This window comes from Giraffa tippelskirchi, chromosome 10, assembly GCF_054371585.1.
Source record: "Giraffa tippelskirchi isolate mGirTip1 chromosome 10, T2T-mGirTip1v1.2.pri, whole genome shotgun sequence".
Classification (NCBI taxonomy): Eukaryota; Metazoa; Chordata; class Mammalia; order Artiodactyla; family Giraffidae; genus Giraffa; species Giraffa tippelskirchi.
The window spans coordinates 52,708,308-52,726,312 of record NC_137284.1 but is presented as its reverse complement, the minus strand read 5'-3'; the positions used below and the strand labels follow the sequence as shown (position 1 = coordinate 52,726,312).

The following is an 18,005-nucleotide window of genomic DNA, read 5'->3' as shown; positions in this document are numbered from 1 at the left end:
TGGCAGGCAGGCGGTGTCTGCCCGCCAAGGCGGGAGGCTTCCCAGGAAGCTAGCCCTGCTGTCACCTTGACCTCAGATGTCCAGCCTGCAGGATGATGAGAAACAAACATCTCGTGTGCATTTAGGCCCCGAGGGTTGTGGGGGTTGGTGATGCAGCCTGAGTTGACTGACGGGCTGGACCCCCATCCTGGGGAAGGAAACGCTGAATCTCTGGCACCTCCAGCATCTCCAGGGCTCGACAGCCACTAACACGAACTGCCCACACTCTGCCTGCCCATCTTCTGAGCTTTGTGCAGCCTGGCCTGTGTTCTCATCTGAGGTTTTAAAAAACAGCTGAGCTTGTAGCTGTTGGCCTTATGTGTGTGGGGGGCAGGAGTGGTTCTAGAAAGAGAGGAGACCGCCACCTGAGAGCAAACAGCAGGTCCTGCAGGCCTCTGTGGACTCGCAGACCTGACCACCAGACTTCAAGTCTTGCCTTAAGATTAACCCACTCTTGCCTGTGGCCTCAGACACGTCATCTTTCTGTGCCTGGGTTTTGCATCATAAAATAAGGATATAGCAACATCACTAACCCCAGACGTGGCGGTAAAGCGGAAGGAGTTTATGCACACACTGTGCAGGGGGTTGTTCAGCCCGTCCCCTCCTGGGGGTGGGGGTCAGTGAAACTTAGCCCCCTGCATGGGCAACCTCCCCAGGGGAGTCAGACTGCCCTGAAGCCAGACAGGCATGGATATGAGGGAAGAAGCACCAGGGGCTGCTGCTCCCTTGTGCTATATTGTCCACATGGGATAACTGAGGATTTTTATTGACTATGCAAAAGCCTTTGACTGTGTGGATCATAATAAACTGTGCAAAATTCTGAAAGAGATGGGAATACCAGCCCACCTGACCTGCCTCTTGAGAAACCTGTATGCAGGTCACGAAGCAACAGTTAGAACTGGACATGGAACAATAGACTGGTTCCAAATAGGAAAAGGAGTACGTCAAGGCTGTATATTGTCACCCTGCTTATTTAACTTATATGCAGAGTACATCATGAGAAACGCTGGGCTGGAGGAAGCACAAGCTGGAATCAAGATTGCCGGGAGAAATATCAATAACCTCAGATATGCAGATGACACCACCCTTATGGCAGAAAGTGAAGAAGAACTAAAGAGCCTCTTGATGAAAGTGAAAGAGGAGAATGAAAAAGTTGGCTTAAAGCTCAACATTCAGAAAACTAAGATCATGGCATCCAGTCCCCTCATTTCATGGCAGATAGATGGGCAAACAGTGGAAATAGTGGCCAACTTTATTATTTTGGGCTCCAAAATCATTGCAGATGGTGATTTCAGCCATGAAATTAAAAGACACTTACTCCTTGGAAGGAAAGTTATGACCAACCTAGATAGCTTATTAAAAAGCAGAGACATTACTTTGCCAACAAAGGTTCGTATAGTCAAGGCTATGGTTTTTCCAGTGGTCATGTAAGGATGTGAGAGTTGGACTATAAAGAAAGCTGAGCGCAGAAGAATTGATGCTTTTGAACTGTGGTGTTGGAGAAGACTCTTGAGAGTCCCTTGTACGGCAAGGAGATCCAACCAGTCCATCCTAAAGGAGGTCGGTCCTGGGTGTTCATTGGAAGGACTGATGTTGAAACTCCAATACTTTAGAAACCTGACACAAAGAGCTGACTCATTTGAAAAGACCCTGATGCTGGGAAGGATTGGGGGCAGGAGAAGAAGGGGACGACAGAGGATGAGATGGTTGGGTGGCATTACTGACTTAATGGACACGAGTTTGAGTAAGCTCTGGGAGTTGGTGATGAACAGGGAGGCCTGGCGTGCTGCATTCCATGGAGTCGCAAAGAGTTGGACACAACTGAGAGACTGAACTGAACTGAAGGCACAAACACACTAAACATGATTACATAGTGACACAAGGAAACTTCTGAGGGGGTCGCATATTTTTACCATCTTGGTGTAGTGATGGGTGTTCATAAGTGTCAACACTTATCAAAGGACATACTTTCTTTACCCATAGGTAGGAATTGTGTGTTCCAATTATATATCACTGTGTGATGTGTGCTTGGTTGCTCAGTCATGTCTGACTCTTTGTGACCCCCTGGACTGTAGCCTACCAGGCTCCTCTGTCCATGCGCATTCTCCAGGCAAGAATACTGGAGTGGGTTGCTGTGCCCTCCTCCAGGGGATCTTCTCGACCCAGGGATCAAACCCAGGTCTCCCACATTTCAGGCAGATTCTTTACCATCTGAGCCACCAGGGAAGCCTTATATATTGCTAATGCTCTTAAAAGAAAAAACAAAATAAAAACTGCTAATTCCCATCCATTTGATTCCTATACTTCAACTTGCAATAGTAAAAAGAGGCTTACAACCTACTACTAAAGAGGAAAAAAATCTCAATTTAAAACCACTCACTATTATTTAATATTCATGGAGCTTAATGAATTCAGTCTTCATGTATTTCTGTCCTGGAGCCCCAGGGGCTCTAAAGCAGGGCATTTGTCCAGGGAGTGGACATTCAGGCTTGGCACCTGCTGCCCTCAGCGGGGTCTCATCCTGGTCTTACCTGTACAACAGCTGTGATGGGATGGGGTGGAGAGGGACATGCACAAGGCAGACACCCCCACTCCTGCCCCCCGGGCACCCTCTTCCTGGCTCTGTGGGTGCAGATTTGAGGCTTGCCTAAGAGAGGACTGGGGCTTCCCCAGTAGCGCAGTTGGTAAACAATCTGCCTGCAAGGCAGAAGACCCCAGTTCGATTCCTGGGCCAGGAAGATCTGCTAGAGAAGGGATAGGCTACCCACTCCAGTATTCTTTGGCTTCCCTGGTGGCTCAGTTGGTAAAGAATCCACCTGCAATACAGGAGACCTGTGTTCGATCCTTGGGTTGGGAAGATCCCCTGGAGAAGAGAAAGGCTACCCACTCCAGTGTTCTGGCCTGGAGAATTCTATGGACTGTATAGTCCATGGGATCAGTGTCCACAGGGTTGGCAACTTTCACACTTTACGAGAGGACTGAGGGGAGGGGTGGGAAGAAAAGACTGAGATAGAAGCCATACATCAAATGCTCCAGGGATTACAGAGAAACTTCCATGAGAGGAACCAGCCAGAGGTGTGAATAGTCCTTACTTTCAGTCAGAATTGGGCTTTATCTCTTTTCCTTTGAAACTGCAGCCCTAGAGATTTATGCTCCATTTTCCCACTTTCGTCCACTTATTATCAGCAGCCTGATGGTTAAGACTTCATCATTTTCCCCTTCATTCTCCTGTTGGAAAAAACATAGTCCAAGAATAGCCATAGCAAAGTGATTTTTAGGCATTGGGCCTTGGGGGTAGAGGGTGGGGCACAGTGCTGGGAAGCTCTGGGCCCTAAGGGCATGAGTGTTCTTACTCAATGCAGAGGGGATGGAAGTTCAAGGCCAATCTGACTTAATACTGGCAAGGAGGATATATCTGTGGGTCGGACATGGCCATGTGCCATTGGTTTAGGATCTGCGCTATTAGGAAGGCTTTATATTCCTAATTATCAGTCCAGAATATTCATTGGAAGGACTGATGCTGAAGCTGAAACTCCAATACTTTGGCTACCTGATGCAAAGAACTGACTCCTTGGAAAAGACCCTGATGCTGGGAAAGACTGAAAGCAAGAGGAGAAGGGGATGACAGAGGATGAGGTGGTTGGATGGCATCACCAACTTGATGGACATGAGTTTGAGCAAGCTTTGGGAGTTGGTGTTGGACAGGGAAGCCTGGCGTGCTGCAGTCCATGGGGTGGCAAAGAGTTGGACACAACTGAGTGACTGAACTGAGCCGACTCATATGAAACATACAAGGATCTATTTTCTCTTCAATCCCAGTTCCTCTAATGCCAAAGAAAGAAGTATGATATGCACTGGCTATTGCATTCTGACTTAGGTTACAGGTTGGGTTACTTTCCTCCCTCAAAAGTGGAGCGCAGACTTATCACTCTGGAAACAATGTAGCCAGCCTAAATAATCTCAATTGTTCTCATCTCTCTGTTGCTGTTTTTTAAATTTTTTTTCTTTACTGAAGGGCATTTGTTTTCTTTCCTGGAGGCAGATACAACTTTCTGACTTTTACACAGCTTCTTCATAGTAATAAAAAGTTTATTATTTTCTTAAGAAGAAGGTAAAAGAAGGATTATATAAAGCATTTAAGGGCGGAATAAACATAGAAAGTGAGGATAAATTTAATCTCACAATTTTATGGGCAGAATTTTTGATAGAAGGGTCACCAGTTCTGTGTTGCTATTGATGACAAGGCAAGCCCAGGGACTCAGCCCGCAGAGAACTCCAAGTCCCATTTCATCTCAGATTTGGACCTTCATTTTCACCCAAGTATTTGAAGTTTGCTTGTTGTTGCTTTACCATGGCAATGAATAAGAAGCAAACTATTTTGAGTTTTTCTCCTGCTCTACATTCCTTGGATGTGAATGATGAAATAGTTAAAACACACGCATATGCCTGCACGCATGCACACGTGTACACACACAATTCAGAGGGGAAATAAGTGAGTACTCTGAGAGTGGATTAATTTCTAGGCAATTGATTGTGCTGGCTCAAGGTGCCTTCAATACTTGTGCAGAGGGGCTCTCACCCCCTCTCAAAATATTTGGAAGATGCAATCCTACCCCATCACATAAAAGTTTGTTTTGCCATGGAAAATGTCAGTCTGCATATGGACATATTTTGGATCAGACAACACAAGTTGTGCAAGTTGTGAACAAACAGTATCATATGATGGATCCAAATTAACATGGGAACTGTGAAAATTAGCAGTTGATAAGCCTTGGAAACACAGATGTAATGTGTGATTGATTAAAATGGGTGAGAAAATAAAATACCAGTGAGGAAACAGTAGTAAGATTCTCCGAATTGTTTCATCTACAGTACTAGGAGCAATTTATTCACCAGAAAATAGTCTCTGAATTTTCATAGGCGAAGGTCACAAATACCAGTGAAGTAAGATGGAAAACATTTCATCTAAACTGTGCAGCAGTTTAGAAGTCATGGCTGTTCCACCGCACACTGCTGACACTGTCTCTGCAGTGAAAATGGAAGAATTACTCCCACTGCAATTGAAAAATAACATAAAGTTAATTTTTGTTTGCCGTAGCACTTGTTATAGGGCTAATATGCCTCAGGGCATCCCTGGGCACAGCTAATCAAGGCTTGTCAGAAGGGCTGCTTGATTTATGTCTCTCTGGTTAGAAACTGTGAATCCCCACCAATCTGTTTTTCTGTGAGTTTAACTCTTGATAGTATGTGTAACAGCATGGAGAAAAGAAACAGACAAATCTCCTGTTGGCTTATAAGGAGAAGAGATGATCCACAAAGCGGGATGAATTCTGGGTTGAGTCAGAAATGAAAACCTCTCTGAAATGCAACTGCCCTGAGAAAAAAATATTTAACCAAATGAATTTGTCTGGTTCCTAGAAGTTTCTGATACTTGGTAAGCACAGTGTCATGACACACATGGATCTCTAAAATTGTTCATCGAATTGCCCTGAATTTTACCCAGCTGTGTGAGAGGCACCTTGGCAATCGAGATCCCGGAGGTATTGTCAGTCATCCGTGTCTTTGGCCAGATTCGTGACCCAGGACATCTGCGGTGCTCTGGTCGAATTTGATTTGTCATGTAATTTGGTCTTTTTCATTCAGTTTGTTCCTCTCCACCCCCAACATCTGTGTCCTCTGTTTTTCATAGACTTTGATACATTTTTGTATATACTTTCTGTCCCCCTAACCAGTAATTCTGTGAACAATATTATTAATATAACTTTACCCTGTTCTTCTCCTAACTTTTGGCTTTAAGATTTCCTACTGCTATCTTTCTTCAGCAATAATAGCTACTTCTTACACAAATGCTTATGGCTGTAATTACATACAATCTTCTACAATCTTCAGTGTCTGGGTCATAAACCTTTTCTTGTTTAGACTTTTCCAATTAATGATTTGAGGTCAAATGACTGCTACTTATCAGACAAAAGTTCTTTATTTCAATGCAAATAAAAGCACTTTCTAACTTGTTGTGTTTCCTTGTGAGTAACATCTGTAACTTTGTGTTTTTCCCACCAACATGTGGCACTAGATTGGTTATACATAGCTCTAGCTATATATTTCTAGAAGCTGTAGCTTATATTTCTTTATTGGTTCTACCAATGTCAGCTGCAATAATTCTTACATTATCGCCACCATTCTCATTGTGATCAAGCAGACAACAGTTATTTAAGTAAAAAACACTTTCTGATTTTTTTTTCTTACTTTGAGAATAATGTTTAAAAAATCTTTTGGAGGGAAATGTGACAAGCCTCTCCAATTCAAATGTATCTTTGCACAATAATAAAAATTTACCACTGCAAGCCTTTTTTCCTAAATCCTAAGTCTTCACATGAGTATTTTCACCTGCTCTGTCTTAGGACTGCTGAGGTGACTCATGGATTTTCTCAAGATGTGAGAAGGACCTCAGTCTCTAGGAAGAGCAGGCAACACCCCTACGTGGACCTGGCAGCTACACCCCGGGCCTAATCCCACTTGTGCAAACCTCCCCCAGCATTTATCAAGTGGCACCATTGCTACCTCTTTTCCCGTGGGGAGCCATAGTCAGAAATGGCTTATGGGTAGAGGTCATTTGCTACTCAGTCTAACAGTTCCCAAAGCCTCCTAGCATCAAGTGAGTACCCAAGTCAGGTGAATCAATGGTTGAATGACTGCACGCCTCATGAACAGATGAAATGAGACACAATATCTTCTATAGGTCATGAGTTGTGAATCCCTACAGGTTATATTTATAGTTCATGAGCGGCACTTCTTTTTACCAGGAAGATAGACTATTTCATTTCTATCCACACTGCCCTCACTGGTCAATTTATGGACACCATCTTGCTGAAAGGAAAGTGGAGAAGAAATTTTGCATCCAAATATCAAACAAGAAAAGTAGGAATTAATAATGAATTCAAATAAATCAATATTCTTCATAAAAACATATCCATGTATCAGTGAAAGAGGAATTTCAGACAGAAAATTATCAACCTAGAATTTACATATAAAACTCTTTACTCCTACAAGGAAATATAAACCTCAAACAAATTTCTGTTGTTTATGCACTTATATGTCAATTCTAAGGAAAGTGAGTTGCAAGTGTACAAATGAGCCCTTTTATGCGGACAGATGGAAGGTCGACAGGAGAATCAGAGTCAGGACAGCAGAGGCAGAGGGAAAAGTCAGAGGCACGGAGCTCCAGGGAGGGGCCGTCCATCAGAAGTGCTTGGCATGGGTAGGGAATGATGCACAGCAATAAACTGTGGGGGAAAATAAAGGGTGAAACATGAACACAAACTGCCAAAACAAAGGTCGCCTTCTCAGCATCACCAAGGCCCTGGAGAGTGAGCACTGCATAGAGAGTGAGGTGTCAGCAAACCACGTCATTATTGTTTCCTCTACTTTCTTTCTTGCTTTCAAAACATATTTTCTTTATTGAAGTAAAGTTGAATTACAATGTTGTATTAGTTTCAGGCATACAACATAGTGGTTCAGTTATACATGCTGTTTGTGTTAATTGTTACATTGTGTCTGACTCTTTGTGACCCCATGGGCTGCAGCCCACCAGGCTCCTCTGTACATGGGATTCTCCAGGCAAGAATACTCGAGTGGATAGCCATTCCCTTCTCCAGGGGATCCTTCCAACCCAGGATCGAACCTGGGTCTCCTGTATTGCGAGCAGATTCTTTACCATCTGAGCCACAGGGAAGCCCTCAGTTATAATACATACCTATCTATTTTTCAGATTCTTTTCCCTTATAGGTTATTACAAAATACTGAGTATAGTTAGCTCCCCGTGCTATATAGCAGGTCCCTGTTGGTTATGGATTTTATTTATAGTACTGTGTACATGTTAATCTTAAACTCCTTATACCTACCCCCTTCTCCTTTGGGAACCCCAAATCTGTTTTCTATGTCTGCGGGTCTATTTCTGTTTTGTATGCAAGTTCATGAGTATCATCCACTTCCTTCCAGTCTCTCTCTGTGTCAGCTGTTCAAAGGGCCTATTGATCCAACACACCCGATTCTGCCCCCTGGAAGAGTTATATCAGCAGCACTACACTCACTCCTGTCTTTGAGGTTGTCTAATAAAATGATTTGGATTTGATCAGAAACCTGAAAGTCCTTGCAGGCAGAGACAGTGACCAGCTGGTAGGCAAAATCCATTTTTACCTCCTGGAAAGAAGTCTCAGTTGCTTTCAGAACTCCAGGGAAAAAAGAGATAATATTGCAAACCAATGCCCTCAACTGCAGATCAATCAATCAAACCTTGATAATGCTGATGCTAAGCAGGGCTCAAGCATGAATTCAGAAAATACTGATTGGTTTACTGGGCTGGAGAAAGACCATCAATGGCATGTGCCTGCTGACCACTGTTTTCAAGGATGAAACTTCTTCCGGGTCTTGCTAGTTTCCCTAGTGAGAGACTGACTGTCTGATGAAGGGCCACAGCATGGAGAATCTTTAAGGCCCTGAAGGCCTCAAGGGTTAGGGACTAAAACAGAATGGCTGTGCCTAAACGCACAGCATCTCAGCAAAAATCTGTAAGACAATTCAGAAGACTACTGTCAGTAAGGAAATGATGGGCTTATAATTCCTACTCACATTTTAACTAATCAAATACAATAATGATATTAAATAAGAATCTTGAACCATTCTTAAAAAATCAAGCTGTTTCTTACTTCCAGGAAGAACTTAAATTTATGTGAACCTAGAAAGAAGTTCTCATAACTCTTGACGTTAACAAGTTGTTTTTTACAGCCAACCTGAACTTAGGCTGCAAATTAAACCTCTGAGAGACACAAACACCTGTTTGATTGTTTGTGTCAACTCACAGCAGTGACTTAGAAAATCAAAGATAATGTTGCCATCGATTTTCTTAGCTAAATTATTTTACTTCTTTTCAGCATTTCCTATTTATATTTGTTATTGCTTTGTGGTGGGAGGCTGATAAATGGTTAGTCACCAGCTCTCTTCTGGAAAAAGGAAAAGGGACAGACAGACCGATATTTCACTGATATAAAGAATGGGTAGCACAAAATTTATAAGTAATAATAAAATCTACAACAGTCTTTGTTGTAAATTTTATATGACCAATTAGTACACACAGAACTCTTTTATTATTTTTGGCCAAATTATTTTACCTATAGCCAGCTTACCTTTGACAAACACATGTACTTTTGACACCAGTGTGGATTAATCATTTTATGTTAAGGAGTAAGATGAACATGAAACCATGAAGAACTTGACTTCTTTGTCCATCACATGAATGACTTTGCTGAGCTGAATAATGGTTTTTGAAAAATGGAAGAATCATTCTTCAGGTTTTTTTTTTTGGGGGGGTACTTTTCACAATGCATTGGCTTGATATGTTTTTATAATTAATCTGCATTATTAACATTACCCAGGGTTACATTGTATGCCTGAACAATTAACAGACAATAAATCCAGCCCTGAAATATAACCTCTGCCAATGTCCATGGTATAAATGCTCCTTCCTTGGTTGATTTCCAGGTCTTACAGTCACTGAATGTGGTGTTGGGAAGACGTGTGCTGTCATATAGCATTTTCACTATTATCATATTAAATCATATTGATTCAATGTACATAACCTCAAGAACACAGAAATAGTAAACATTAGTAAAATAATTAGAAAGTGCTGAGTTTTTAATATGTACCTTTGTTTTTAATATTATTTATTTGCAAGCTTACCTATTATACCTTTTAATAATTGTTTTATTTAACAACAGGCTTCCTTAAGTAGCTCAGCTGGTAAAGAATCCACTTGCAATGGAAGAGACACCGGTTTGACCCCTGGGTTGGGAAGATCCCCTGGAGAAGGGAAAGGCTATCCACTCCAGTATTCTAGCCTGGAGAATTCCATGCACTATGTAGTCCATGGGGTCGCAAAGAGTCAGACATGACTGAGGGACTTTCACTTTCACTTATTTAACAATTGGCTTGCAAAACTTTTAAAATCTCAACAATCTGCTCTCACCAGCTAGATGGCATGAGCTGGGTCTAGTGCACACTTGGGCTTCCCTGAGTTGTCACTAAGTTCTTCAATCCTCTAAGTCAGGGACATAGCTTGGAAATAAAGGACTAAAAGGTAGTTAGCAAAAGGAAATAATTTCACAGGGTTTTATTTTTTTTTAAACACTGTATAACTCTATCATGATTCTTATTGCTTTGTTTCTAAGTAGTACTCAGTCTAGTTCACACTGGATAGATTTATTGCTTTTCAAGTTTCCATAATAACAGGCTACAATTTCCACCCATTTTAAAAATATATTCTGAGCAGGGACAGACTTTGCTCCCACAGTCACTGACTTCCTTCCTCTGATGAGAAGGTCACTTGCTTACCACCCGGTTCCTGTCTCCCTGGATGCTGGGCCCTTTCCCGTGGCAGCAGGGGCAGTGCTGTGACTGGTCCTCTTGCCACAGGAAGGAAAGCCGCCAGTAAACACAGAAGGGCAAGAGTGCTTTCCTGGGCTTGCTCTGAATCCACCCCCGTAGGGTTTCAAGGGTGCTTCCATGACAAACAAGATTCCCAGAATTGTATTTGTGTCAGCTGTGTGTGTGTGTGAATGCGTGTGCTGAGTCGCTCAGTTGTGTCTGACTCTTTGTGACCGTTGTGGACGGTAGCCCACCAGGCTCCTCTGTCCATGGGATTTTCCTGGCAAGAATCCTGGAGTGGGTTTGTCATTACCTCCTCTAGGGTTTCTTCCTGACTCAGGGACTGAACCTACAATCTCCTTTGCCTCTTGTATTGCAGGCAAATTCTTTACTGCTCAGTACCTGGGAAGTCCATTGTGTCATGAACTGTAGAATTAACTGTTCTGTCTGGAAACGGGCCAAGTGTTTAATGTTGTTTCCAATTGCAAAGCAAGATGTTAGGTGACTTTGAAGATGACTGGTCACCATATAGGGAGACCATCAGTGAAGGTCCTGTCCTGTCCTGTGTACTTTAAGCTCAGGCCAGCTCATGGTTCTTCTCTGAGCTAGAGAAGCTCTCATCTGGAAGCATGGGGATCTGTTGACAGCCATTCTGCCAGAAAACCACACAGCTAGACCCAAAATACTTCTAGATTTTCAGACCTGCTGAGTCACACAGCCTAAAATGCAAGTTCTTGTTCTTGTTACTATTAATTTTACATTGAGCAAACTCAAATCTTCTATTTGAAAATAGATACTTTATTTCTCTCATTTTATTCCATTAATTTAGAATTTCCTAAAGTTCTTTAAAATGGAATATTTGTTCACAAATTAAAAATAATCAGCTTGAAACATCACAATGGTTGTCATGGTGGTGCTTTAACCTATAAATCGTTTAGAACAGGAGACAACGGCTCCCTTTTCCCTCCCTGTCTTTAAAATCCTTTGCCAATTATCTTAGAAATGGATACCCAAGAAAAGGCTGATTTCCTCAAGCCTGGTGTAGGAAAATGTATCAGAAAATGACAATCATTGGACGGTAAAATTTAAAAAATATAAAACAAACTGAGGATCTGTAAATCAAATGTAAAACAAATTGAGCTCTCTATGCATTGATTTTTAAAATCCCCAGGGTCTTGCCATTGAAACAAATAGCTACTAACTTGTTAATAACTTAATCATAACAAATACTGCAGATTTCTTAAATAAAGAGTTCAGTGCAGCTAGTAGACAGACTCCACCATCATGATCCACAATGAAGGTCCAACTAAAACTGAAGTCAGAGAGTGAGCTGGTTAGTTATGGGCGGAAATCCATGTGCACAGCTGCACTGGTTTAGACATGCATATGTAGCAAAAATGCACGTGATTAGATATCCACAGGTTAATATGAAAGCTTATTAATAAGAAACAAAAAGATTAAAGTGTACAGACCAAGGAACTACTATTTCCTGTTGCTACAATTCTGCAAGGGAAGTTCAAACACATCACCAAAACCCTAGTTGTGATGACCTTTCTGCCACGAGGTTGAGAGGGCACTTGGCTTAATCATTCTCCTCCACTTATGCACCAGCATTCAACCCCTTAGACCCCACAGGCTGGCCTGACCAGGTTGCCAGGGAGAGAGTGACAGCTCGGACCAGGCCAGGGGACCCTCAATCCTGCACCAAGTGATGCAGAGGCCAAGTCCACGCAGGTTCACATTTGCCCTGACTGTTTACCTTAAGTTAAATTCACCATGGAAGAGTTAGTGATATTTCTTGCAGCAGAAAGTGACTTTAAATGAGATATTGGATTCCAAAGACTGACAGGTTGAACACACAACTTCACTCACCCTGTTCTATTCTCCTCTTAGTTTCTAAGATTATCAGGAAACTGAATCCCTTAGTCTCTGAGTTCTAAGTAGGCACGTGCTAATGCCAGGAGCATTTCTAGTCATTCCTTTGGTTTGTAAAAGCAGGAATGAGAAATGGAGTTGGGGGGGGGCAGCCCTGAAGTGGCCAGTCCCGCACTGAATCTGTCCCTGGAAGAGGACAGTGCCCTGGTGACTTCTGCCTTTAAGGTGTGTGCCCACACTACTTTGAGTCTTGTACCCATTTTCATCCCTGGCACCCAGTCCTCACTCTGCACCTGCTGCTCTCCAGATCAAGAAGGAAATCACAGGCTGCATCCCGCATGGGGTGAACACTGTTGGTTATGGAAGCAGGATGCATTCTCCACATTTCCCAGGGAGCAGAACTCCTGTGCTGACCAGCAGCTCCACACACCCAGGGAAAGCTGACTCCCATCCCGGCTGTCAGGATGCATCTGACTCCTCTTCTGGGATTCCATTATCACCAGGGACTAGGTCAGCACTGGGCCCAACCCTGGTCTACAAGACACGAGAGAAACTCTGCAGCTGGCCATTTCCGGAAAGGCTTCCTTTTTCTATGAAACTACTAGGAAAATGGTCTCTTCTCCTCTTCTGAGAATTCTGGTGTCTAGATGGGATGCAGGGAATGGCCATGGTGCCCTGGCCAGCCTGAGGAGGAAGCCCACTTCAGAGTTGACTAGGGAGATTGCCGATGGCAACTCTGGGCCTCAGATTCAGCCCTGAAGTCTGTCCTCCTGGGATTCCTGTTCCACGAGGTAAGAGATTTTTACCTGAGCAGGTTTAAGACAGGAGTTATGCAACCTGTATTAGTTATCTATTTCCATGGATGAAATGACCTCAAAATGTAGAGGCTTCAAAGCATAAGAATCTATCCCATAGTCTGCGTGGGTGTGGAATCTGGGCATGGCTCTGCCGTGTGCCTCTGACCCTGGGTCTCACAGGCTATAATCGAGGTGTGGACCAGGGCTGCGGTCTCACTGCAGGCTCTACTGGGGAGCCTGTGTGAGCTTCCAGGGTTGCTCGGTGGCTGTGGGCAGGGCTCAGCTCTCAGCTCTGTGGGCGAAGGGCCTCAGTTCCTCACTGGGTGTTAGCTGAAGGCTCCCTCTGTCCTTGCCATATAACCGCCCTGTAGAGCAGATCTCAATGTGGTAGCTGGCTTCCCTTGGGGTGCGCACAGGAGAGGCTCTAGATGGAAGCCAGAGACTGTCTGCAGCTCATCTCAGAGGTGATGAGTGACTCCATTGTGGCCACATTGTATTCGTTAGACGTGAGTCCATGTTCAAGAAGAGGGGCTACACAGGGGGTGAACACATGAGGTGGGGGGCATCAAGGGCTTCCTGACAGCTGACCCAGACTAGGAGACAGCCGAGGAACGGGGACCCCGGCTGGGATGCGGACGGCTGCTACAAGCCCCACCCTCCACATCTTGCCTGCATGTGAGGCCCTGTTGACACTGTGGACAGCATCCACAGAAGACCTCAGGGCTGGGGCTAGATGCCCTTTAAGACCATGACAGCCTCCAAGCAGCTTCAGCTAGTGGAGTAGCACACACAGACCTATGTAACAAGTATGGTAAGAAAAGGATGAGCACCTGGAGGATAATAGGAGGGAGGGGCAGCCATGCTGAAGACAGGCTCCTAGGATGGAGCAGGCCAGCACAGAAAGCCCCGCCCTGCTGACAAAGGCCTGAGTACAGGGAGCACTCAAATCAATCTGGCATCCAGGCGGGGCCCCAAGGAGCTGAAGAAAGGCCCAGTCACTTAAAGGAGGCCTCTTAGAACCAAACAGACACACTAGGGTGCAGTGACTTTCTGACTACAAACCAATTTTGATTCCAAAAGAGCCCAAAGAAAGTGAAAGTGAAGTCGCTCAGTCGTGTCCGACTCCTTGCGACCCCATGGACTGTAGCCTACCAGAGTCCTCTATCCATGAGATTTTCCAGGCAAGAGTACTGGAGTGGGTTGCCATTTCCTTCTCCAGGGGGTCTTCCCAACCCAGGGATCGAACCTGGGTCTCCGGCATTGCAGGCAGACGCTTTATCCTCTGAGCCACCAGGGAAGATTCAAAAAAAGCCCAGGAGCCCCACATAAACGTGGCACTCAGCTAGAACACATCTCCTTTAGTGTGCCTTCATTCTGGGTCAACATGGTCTTAATAACCATGAGTCAAGTGCTGCTAAAATTTTAAGCATCAGAATGGGAAGGAAAGTCTGTCCTGGGTCAGGGCCTGGGGCCCACCTGTTGCTCACATCAGCTGGCAGAAGGCCAGGGATGGAAGGGAGGGTTGGGAGCAGTGACAGGAACCCCAGTAAAGGAATGAGGACAGGAACCAAGACCAGGGACAGGGAGATGGCTTGAACAGAAAGTTCTGTAGCGGGCGAGATCAAAATGGAGGGTGTGATGCAGAGAACCGATTTCATATCTTCTCACTTCCCAGGTGGTGCTGGTGGTGAAGAATCTGCCTGCCAGTGCAGGAGACACAAGAAACTGGGCTTTGATCCCTGGGTCAATAAGATCCCCTGGAGAAGAAAATGGCAACCCACTCCAGTATTTTTGCCTGGAGAATCCCATGGAGAGCCTGGCAGGCTACAGTCCATGGGGTCTCAAAGAGTCAGGCGTGACTGAGCACACACGCATGCACACTGTCTACCACCTTCTCACATCCGCCTGCAAATCCATTGTTACTATTAATTCACTGCTACTTAACTCTCTTCATCCTATCTTTGGTTGTGCTGACTGGTTTTCAAGAAACCATACTTCACCTCTTTGTAACAACCTAAGTGGAGACACCACCAGGGTACAGATCACAAAGAAGGTGCACAGCAGAAGGGGTCTGGTGGGAATTTCCAGTACAGCAGGAGGAAAGTGTGGGGAGTGGCCAGCAGAGACTGAAGGTCAAAGACACCTAATGTCAGCTGCTGCTGGACCTGTGAGACTGGGGCCAGTGACGAAGCTGCTTTAGGCTCAGCTTCCTCCTCACTGGCTTTCCTCAGAGAGCACAGAGTGAGACCCGGCCTCCAGGTATTCAGGTCTTGTTTGTACCACAAATACATTGTTCCTCAGAGAGAACACAGGTCTAACATTGAACTTGGGACGAAACACATGGGAGCGTGTGGCTGGCATCCGAACGTCCCTACTGAGCTCCCACAGCTATAACTAAATGGACTTCTGATGAGAGCGCAGGTGAGATGTATGTGCTGACAAGGGGTAAAACCATGCCCAGTACTTCACGTGCCAACAACCCATGGGGCCCTGGAGACAGGCTAAGGGCAGTACCCAGATTTCAGCATGATGTAAGAAAATCAAACGAATGATAACAAAGGATTCTTTTTCTTTCACTTATTAAAAGACCTGAATCAAAGCAGGCGAATTGCTTTCTCCCTGGCTGAGTGGTCGATTCTAGTTTTTCACACTGTAAACAACGCTCTGGAGAGTCCCGCTAATTAGGTAAATAAAGGCTTCAAAGTGGATGCATTAACTCCTGGGCCGCACACCGCTGGTGGTGGGGAGGGGAGGAGGAAGGGCAGGGGGCAGAAGGCGCAGGGCTCTGGGTGGTCCCAGCACTAATGGGCCCTTCTATCTGCTTCCCCCGTGCCTCTGTGCTCTCTTCCTGGCATTTCTGTGAGTGTGTTTGAGAGGACGAGAAGGAAAGGAGGGCAGGGGACATTCCCTGGACATGCACTTGGGGGGATTAAGGTGTGGAATTGACCCAGGACTGAGAAGGAGATGGAGCCTCCAGACGGGAACACAAGGGACCTTCTCTTCTGTCTGGTGCTGGTCCAATCTCTGCACAGTCCTTTGTCTCAAAGGCTCCCAAGGGTGGGTGGGGTGTGGTTCCTCAGCACTGGAGAGACTCAGGAACCAACTCTTATCCAGGATGACGCAGCTTTTAACAAGCTGGGGACTTCCCTAGTCATCCAGTGGTTAGAACTCCGCCCTTCCACTATCCAGGCACAGGTTGAACCCTGGGTGGAGAACTATGATCCCCCCTGCCATTGCCATGTGGCGTGGCCAAAACAAGAGAAAAGCAGCTGCTAAACCTTGTCCTTAGTCTGCCTGGCAGATGCCACACATGCCAACACCACCCTCAAACCCAGGCAGGCTGGGGGAGACTGGGGTCTGCAGGTTGACAAAAAGTCAAGTGTAGGCCTAGCTGTCCCACCCAGTGTGGGCCCACCGGGTGGTGGCCCCTCCGTGCTACCAGGGGCCCCCACTCTCCACTCAGTCCTTCCTCCCACCAGCTCCCCAGGGAGGATGATCCACAGAGGTGAGGATGGCAGCCACAGGAGCAGCCACAGGAGCAACCAGGATGGGCCTTGGCATGCGGAGCCTGAAACCCACCCTCTCCAGGGATGAAACAGCCCCAGAGCTGTCCAAGCCTCGGTTGTCATCTTTCTGACTCATCTGTCTAATCCTCCATTTTTGAATCCCCTACAAACTTCATTTGCATTTGGAAGCAGGTCCAACGTCAAGATGATCAAACATATTTTGAGGATGAAAAAGAAGTCTTTTGTGAAAAGAGATAAAATGAATCAGGATTATTTTGCCTCGAGAAAGTTGGTAAGTAATTCAACAATTATCTTCTCTACCCAGAAGCTGGCAGGGAGCTAGCTGTCATTTCTAAGGAAGATAGAAAAAGATCAAGTGGTCAGATGGTGGAAAAGGATAAACTTCCTAAGCAGAGAGCTGCAGAGCTCATGTGGGATGTAGGCATCAGCTGCTCCCTGGGTGGAATGGAATGCACAGAGACATTATGCTGTTGGGAAAATGCAACCCTGGAGGGCATCTGGTTTATAAAAACCCATCCTGCATAGCTCAGCAGTCCTGATGTAGGGACACACACAGGCTCAATATATGGACGATGCCCTCTGTGTGTGTGTTACTGTTGTTTAGTCGCTAAGTCACATCTGACTATTTGCAACCCCGTGGACTGTAGCCCACCAGGCTCCTCTGTCCATGGGATTCTCCAGGCAAGACTATTGGAGTGGGTTGTCATTCCCTTCTTCAGGGGATCTTACTGACCCAGGGATCAAACCTGCATCTCCTGCATTGGCAGGTGGATTCTTTATCACTGAGCCACCAGGGAATCCTGTATGTATGTGTAGGTATGTATAAAGAACTTAGGCCTATCTGGAAGCAGGAGTGCTCTACATGGTGTTTGTCAAAGTTCAAAAGGAATCCCAGGAAACAATTTAGAAAGCCTGATCTCAGACAGGGTGCGGACAAGAAGCAGAAACAAAACAAGTCTTGATTCTGGCTGTTGCTAGACCCAAATCAAGCTGTTTCCCCTCCTGGGGCCTCAGTCTCCCCTTCTTCAGGACTAACGCTTGGCCACTGGGTTCACAGACTCTAATGGGTAAGTCCCCCTCCATCTCCGGAGCACAGCCCCCTGCCCACCGCATTCACAGCTAGCCGCAGCGAGCTCACCAGCACCACCTGTATGACCGCATCATCGGTGTGCTGTGCTGACCTGGCCACCGGCGAGCATTCTGAGGACAGTTCTAACTCGAGGAACATTTATCTGCTCCCGGCTGGCTGCCTCAGCCCACAGGATACAGTTTTGGCTGAAGTCTAACCACACTATGAATGATTAACGGGTTAAATAATGTTTCACGGGTGCCTGCCTGGCATCAGGAG

The 18,005-nt window shown here is 45.3% G+C and overlaps 1 protein-coding gene across 14 annotated transcripts in view; it reads right to left on the bottom strand.

Moving 5' to 3' along the window:
- The window catches only part of COBL (cordon-bleu WH2 repeat protein), a 318,704-nt gene that overhangs the window by 65,143 nt on the left and 235,556 nt on the right, over nt 1-18,005 (bottom strand). Inside the window, exon 8 of one of the 14 annotated variants that reach the window (XM_081534559.1) lies at nt 4,883-7,322. The exons of the other annotated variants lie outside the window; for them this stretch is intronic. Within the exon in view, the coding sequence (XP_081390685.1) occupies nt 7,279-7,322 (44 nt within the window). The 3' untranslated portion in view covers nt 4,883-7,278. Of the gene's footprint in view, nt 1-4,882; nt 7,323-18,005 lie in introns of those variants that run through there. 14 annotated transcript variants of the gene reach the window in all.